The 6824-nt window shown below is 45.1% G+C and overlaps 1 protein-coding gene across 1 annotated transcript; it reads left to right on the top strand.

Moving 5' to 3' along the window:
* The first annotated feature begins 1502 nt into the window (after positions 1 to 1502).
* RAN (RAN, member RAS oncogene family) lies at positions 1503 to 6513 on the top strand. The gene is made up of 7 exons (XM_040251589.1): positions 1503 to 1653; positions 2273 to 2318; positions 2762 to 2846; positions 2926 to 3051; positions 4242 to 4429; positions 4557 to 4727; positions 4817 to 6513. Exons 2-7 carry the CDS (start codon positions 2283 to 2285, stop codon positions 4859 to 4861), a joined length of 651 nt encoding a protein of 216 aa, XP_040107523.1. The 5' UTR covers positions 1503 to 1653; positions 2273 to 2282; the 3' UTR covers positions 4862 to 6513.
* The last annotated feature ends 311 nt before the right edge of the window (positions 6514 to 6824 follow it).

Raw genomic sequence — 6824 nt, 5'->3', positions numbered from 1 at the left:
CTTTTACTGTCAGCCATGGATGCTTGGTTGGGGAGGAGCGGAGGTGGGGGCGGGTGGGGAACCAACAAGGTAGTTTAAGAATCTGGGCTGATTCATGTTGAGGTTTGATACTGAACAACAAAAATCTGTAAAACAATTATCCTTCAATAAAAAATAAATTAATAATAATAAAAAAAGAATCTGCAGATGGCATAGAGAACAGACTCATCCACACGGAATGGGGGGAGTTGGAAGAAGAGAGCCAGGGACGAATGGAGAGAGTAGCATGGAAACATATACACACCATATGTAAAACAGATAGCCAGTGGGAATTTGCAGTATGACTCAGGGAACTCACACCCTGGCTCCGTGACAACCTAGAAGGTGGGGTGGGATGGGATGGGAGGTGCGAGGGAGATTGAAGGGGGACAGAATATATGTATATCTATGGTTGGTTCATGATGATTATGGCAAAAACCAACACAATATTGTAAAGCAATTATCCTTCAATTAAAAACTAAATGAATTTAAAAATTTTATACCTTAAAAAAACATATCTGTGGGTGGGACTTCCCTGCTGGTCCAGTGGTTAAGCTTCTGCTCTTCAAATGCAGGGGGTAGGGGTTCAATCCCTTGGTGGGAACTAAGAGTTATTTATTTTGGAGGCTGCAGCATGAAATAAACAAATAAATAAACTCTAGCATTAACTATAGTCATCAGGTTGTGCCTCACATCCTTTAAAAAAGGAAAAGAATCTGTGGCTATCCAGACAAATGCCAAAAGCTGGCCTTATATTTACGCTGTGAGATTGGAGGACTGCATTCAGCCATCTTGCTGAATGCAAAGGAATGTTAATAAACCCATACTTGTTGAACTTGAGGTAGTCTCACTTCCTATTTCTGACGAAGATGAGAGGTGGCCCCAGCAAATTGTTAAGTTTTATGCGTGGTCAGTTGTCTGGACGCTTGATAGCCTTATCCCTGTTAGCGTCTGGAACCTAGTCATTGATTGCATCCCTGTTTGTTACTAAGATGAAAAGAGCTGAAAGGTTGGACACACTAAATTTCATTATCCTTTTTGCAGAATAAGGCCACAAAAGCTGCTGACCACTTAGATGTCCTAAAGAAAAGGTGATTGGCTTTCTACTTCTGGTAAGTTCCAGCCTGATACGGGGGCGCCGGGATGGAGCGACCCGCACCCCAACATGGCGCCCGCCCCGGGCCTGCGTGCCGTGTTTGTACGCGGGGGCAGGGCCTTTGTGTGGGCCACCCCGCGAGTTTCCCGCCCAAGGGGGCCTCGGCCTCTCCTCCCAGTTCTGTTCCCGCGGTGGCAGCAGGGCGCGCCGCGTCGCAGTCCGCGCATGCGCGCGCGCGAACCCGCCCCCGGGCTGGCGCACATGGCCTCGTGGGCCGGCGTGCGTGCGCGCGACCGCGTTGCCTCCCTCGCTCAGTGCGCCGAGAGCCTTTCCCTTACGCGCCAGGCCGACGGGTGAGGCCGCCGAAGCCTGGGCGGCCTGCGTGCGCGCGCGCGTCGGGCCACGTGGGAGCGGCGCGGCGCCGTTGCCCCGCCCTCTCTCGGCGCGCGCCGGCGTCGGCTGCGTCTCCGGGCATTTGAATTGCGCTTCCGCCATCTTTCCAGCCCTCAGTCAGACGGGCGCGGAGACGCTTCTGGAAGGTAGCGGGGCCGGGGCGGGGGCCGTGGGGCTGGGGCGGGGGCGGGTGTTGGGGGGTCTAGGCAGCGGCGGGAGGCGGCCATGAGGAGGCGGTTTAGCGAGTCCTCTGGGCGGAGAGTTCTCCTCTTTCCCCTGCCGCGGAGGCCGTGAGGGCGCCGGGACGCGAGCTGCGGTGGGTCGGGCGGACTGTCGGTGCGGAGGGGTGGCCGGCGTACCGGCCGCTTGGGAGGAGGGGAGATGCGGCCGGGCGGAGGGCCGAAGGGCGGCCGTGGGGCGGACAGGACGGCGCGGCCTGGCCGCTGGCGGTGACCAGGCGCTTTCCGTGCGTCTGCCTCCACGCCGAGCGGGCCTCCGCTCCGCCCGGTCTCCGCTTCGAGCGGGTGCGCGCCACGATCTGGCGGCCGCGGAGTCCGGCCGGAGAGCGATGCCACCATCGCCATCGCACTCTCGGCCCCCGCCCACCCTCATGTGTGTGTACTGGGAGTACGAGGTCGGGTGCGGGCGGCCGGGCTCCTCGGTGGAGGCCTTTGTGGGCCTGGGCACGTGGGGCGGGTCTGGCCATGCGGCCCCCGGCCCGCGCCACCGTGCAGCGGGCCTTATTTCTTTCTCCTTTGCTCGCAGTAACATCGCGATGGCTGCCCAAGGAGAACCCCAAGTTCAGTTCAAAGTAGGTAACGCTCGTGAGTTGGGGGTGTGCTGCAGTGAACCCGAAGGGCTCTGAAGGAGAGGCAGTTTTGGGGGGCACTCTGTTCCAGACCGTCTTACTTGCCGTATCTCCTTTATGACCGCAAGTGCGTGCGGACGGCCTGCTTCGTCAGCCAACGTGCTCGTGCTGCGGCAGTGCCTTCGGTCCCCCGATAACGAGATGGGGGTGCTGGCCCCACCCTGCGGACAGGGAAGCAGGGCTCAGAAAGTTTCGCTGATTGGAGTCGTTCGTTAGATGGGACAGGGCCGCTTGATTAAGAGTCTTTGTTGTAAATGTACTTAGGTAGTACATAAACTTCTGTTGTGTAAGTTAAATTGTCCAGAAAATCTTAACAGCGTCATAATCCTGGGGTCCTGAAGTGTTACATGTTTTGGTGTTTATTTCAAAAATTTGGTTTCCGACAGCTTGTTTTGGTTGGTGATGGTGGTACTGGAAAAACTACATTCGTGAAGCGTCATCTGACTGGTGAATTTGAGAAGAAGTATGTAGGTATGTGGGGGGAACCATTTGTGGACATGTGTGTAAAATGTTTGAGTTCTTTGACTAACTTGCAGTTCCTGTGTTCCAGCTACCTTGGGTGTTGAGGTCCATCCTCTTGTGTTCCATACCAACAGAGGACCTATTAAGTTCAATGTATGGGATACAGCTGGTCAGGAGAAATTTGGTGGACTGAGAGATGGTTATTATATACAAGGTAGGTATCTGATTTGTAACAAGTTTTTGAGAGGATTTGTACCTTAGTCTCCAAGGTTACTTAGGAATAGATCTTCTCAGGTAAAGACGTTGGTAATACTGACTGATTTGGAAATTGTGTGATTCATTTCAGTTCAAAACATGTACTGACTCCAGGGAGTTGACCATTTGAGGGGAAGAAAATTTTGTGAAAGTTGTCTTGTGCCATTTGATTGATTGCATGCTTGTGTCATGATTGGCACTGTTTTGAAATACACTGTATAGTTTAAGTTGAGGCTCTTAACTTGAAGATAATAAGCAACAGACAGTTGTTGCTACAGCTTCAGTATTTGAGAGTTTATGTTTGGGCATATGTTTTGGTGATTGTCAATAATTATTTCTTGTGCACTCCATTAAAAAGATAGTGAACCATTTGATGTGCTTCCTTGGTGGCTTAGTCGTAAAGGACTCTCTTGCCAATGCAGGAGACACAAGTTCCATCCCTGGGTCAGGAAGGAAATGGCAAACCAGTCCAGTTTTCTTGCCTGGGAGTTCCCATGGACAGAGGATCCTGGTGGGCTAGTCCATGGGGTTGCAAAAGAGTCAGACATCACTTAGAGACTAAGACAACAACGACCCATTTGATACTGGGCCAGAGGAGTTAGGCTTTGTATCTTGTAAAATGCTGTTGTAAGACCTCTCAAAAACTTGTTACAACAATTTCTTTAATTGTACTAGGTTTTGCAGAGGTTGTTTTTTTTTTTTATGCTTGATTTTATATTTAAAAAGGCAAAGGAAACAAATGCTTGTTATACCGAGCAAAAAAGTTGCACAGAAAATACTCATCTAACACTCTTGCTCATTTGATGAAAATTGTTGGGAATCTTTCCATGTCTTTTGCTTTTACTTGAGTACGTATAAATGCAAGGGTCTTCTCCCTTCCCTAGCCCCAAATTCGTTAGTTAAAAATCCATAATATATTTTGCTTACCAGCTTTATCATGGCTGTGTTTTTCAAAGGATAGATTTCTAGATATTCAGAATATGGGAGGTGAATTCTGAAATGGTGGTTTATCATTGATCGACTTTAGATACATTCTGAGGCTGAGACAGTTTTTGAAGTATTGCAGATGGAAAGATAAATATGGTAAGCATTTTTCTTGATGTAGTAAATTTGTAGGCATGTACTGATCACTGTAAATCTTTCTTTCAGCTCAGTGTGCCATTATAATGTTTGACGTAACATCAAGAGTTACTTACAAGAATGTGCCTAACTGGCATAGAGATCTGGTACGAGTGTGTGAGAACATCCCAATTGTGTTGTGTGGCAACAAAGTGGATATTAAGGACAGAAAGGTTAAGGCAAAGTCAATTGTCTTCCACCGAAAGAAGAATCTTCAGGTAAGTTTTTTAAAGCTTATAGAATTATAATCCTTTAGTTAAAATTATGATGTTAGTCCATTAAAGTGATTTATTGATGTTTCTGATGTGTGGGTTTTTAAAATTAATTTACCATTCTTTTAAACAGTACTATGACATTTCTGCCAAAAGTAACTACAACTTTGAAAAGCCCTTCCTCTGGCTTGCTAGAAAACTGATTGGAGACCCTAACTTGGAGTTTGTCGCCATGCCTGCTCTTGCCCCGCCAGAGGTGGTCATGGACCCAGCCTTGGCAGCACAGTACGAGCACGATTTAGAGGTATGGTGTTTATGTCTCAGCGATGAGTGCTTTTAGATTCCTGGTGCTTTTCATCTGGAGCATTGTAACATTTCCATCTCTTTGTCTAGGTTGCTCAGACAACTGCTCTCCCGGATGAAGATGATGACCTGTGAGAAAGTGAAGCTGGGGCCCAGCGTCAGAAGTCTAGTTTTATAGGCAACTGTCCTGTGATGTCAGTGGTGCAGCGTGTTTGCCACTTTATTATATAGCTAAGCAGAACATGTGCTTAATCTTTGGATGCTGAAGGAGATGGATGGGCTTTGGAGTGAATGTGGCAGTTTAAAAAAAAATACCTTCATTTTTTGGACCTGCATATTTAGGTGTTTTGGAACACAGTTGTTTCCTCCTTGAGTTTCAAATATAAGACTGCTATAGTCACATGACAATATTGAGGGGTGGAATCTTGTTTGTTACTGTCATTCCCATTCCTTTTCGTTTAGAATCAGAATAAAGTTGTATTTCAAATATCTAAGCAAGTGAACTCATCCCTTGTTTAAATGAGCATTTTAAAACCGCTACCAGGGAAAGCTGTGCCATGTTACTATTTGAATTGCCTTTGCTATTACCACTTAACTTGAAGTCAGTTAGGTTAAATGCTTCTAATTTTCTGTATACTTGAATCATTTCACACAAATGTAATGACAAGTCAACAGTATTGTATTTGATAAGAGGTGTAAATACTATCAATAGTTAGGCTAAAATAACACCCCACCTGCCTTTGGGCTTAGGTAGTGTCACCTAGGGATGAGATTTATGTGACCTGTCAAAGGTGGTACCTGTTTCAGATGTTTTAAACAGATACTTTAATTATATTTGCATTTTATGGTAGAAGTAACCATTTTCTAATGTAGAGCTTGTCAAAGTCCAGTGACATCATACAGATGGTTGCAGGAACTTGAGGGACATCTCATCTGTTAAATATGAATATAATTGTGCATTTACTTTTTTGTTTTTTGATGTTACATTTTTAATGTAAAGTTGGCATTCTAGAAGATGTTCCATGTTTAGCTGCTGTTAAGTACTCCCAAGCTTTAAAGGTTATCAAAGATTAAGGATTTCAATGGATATATCACAGCTTTGATGATTTTTCTCTCCCCAAAGAATTTTTCTGGGTGGTGCAAGAACACCTCAGGATGATGCAGCAGAAAAGTAGGTCTTAGGTAAGCCTCTCAATGATGTGAACAGACTGCCAGACTTTGAGTAGATTAACCACTTAACTTGTATGGTTTCACATGTAAACATGAATTGGGTCTGTCTTGCCTGAGTTTGATCTCACTGACACCATACTGTAGCAATTAGAAATCAAGACGAGCTATTTTCCTCTTGTAAGTACTACTGTACTATAGTTCAGTTTACCAAAGTTCTTTAGATGTCCAATTATTCTTAAATGATTACTTTGCTACCTAAAAGTAGGGAAGAATCCCTTTTAAGTATATGGAAAAACAGACTAAAGGATAAAATTGGATACATTTTAATTTGTTAAAATATTGAATAAATATTAATAGATTGACTTACAGATTTGAATTGATGTATATGCTATGCTATATTCAGTTCAAAACCAGACTTTAACAGATAGAAAGTTTCCATGATCAGATGAAATCTTCATTGAGATACATGAGGGATATGTATTTGTAACCTTATGTAGAATGCCAGTATGACTAACACTCTGAAGCCTAAATGTAACAGTAAGATTTTGGGAGCTACTTGGAGGTGGGAGAGAATTTGAGTCATTCTTGGAAGAAAATTGCAAAATATATTGCTTCTACTTTGCCTGGATTTTCTGGATCATCTGGTGTTAATTACTTTGTGGGGAATGCATTTCTCTGTCTAGTTCACACAAATGGGGAAATTTTCCCTTCAATTTCAAATCTGGTGTGTAATGGGAGGAGCCTGCAATTGAAAGCCAAGTTGGTATTAGCTTATTAAAACAAAACTGGTAAAAGTAAACATGAAGTGTTTCTGAAAGCAGTTTTGTGATGTGTCTTGGCCAATTTTTAAGAAACCCTTTTGGTCCTGTTGATCTCAGAGTATCTAGGAAAGGGCAGAGATTTCCAAAAATGCGTTAGACTTGCAAAG

Source organism: Oryx dammah, unplaced genomic scaffold (assembly GCF_014754425.2).
Source record: "Oryx dammah isolate SB20612 unplaced genomic scaffold, SCBI_Odam_1.1 HiC_scaffold_12, whole genome shotgun sequence".
NCBI lineage: Eukaryota > Metazoa > Chordata > Mammalia > Artiodactyla > Bovidae > Oryx > Oryx dammah.
Note: the sequence above shows the minus strand (reverse complement) of the source record. Positions and strands in the feature narration are given on the sequence as shown.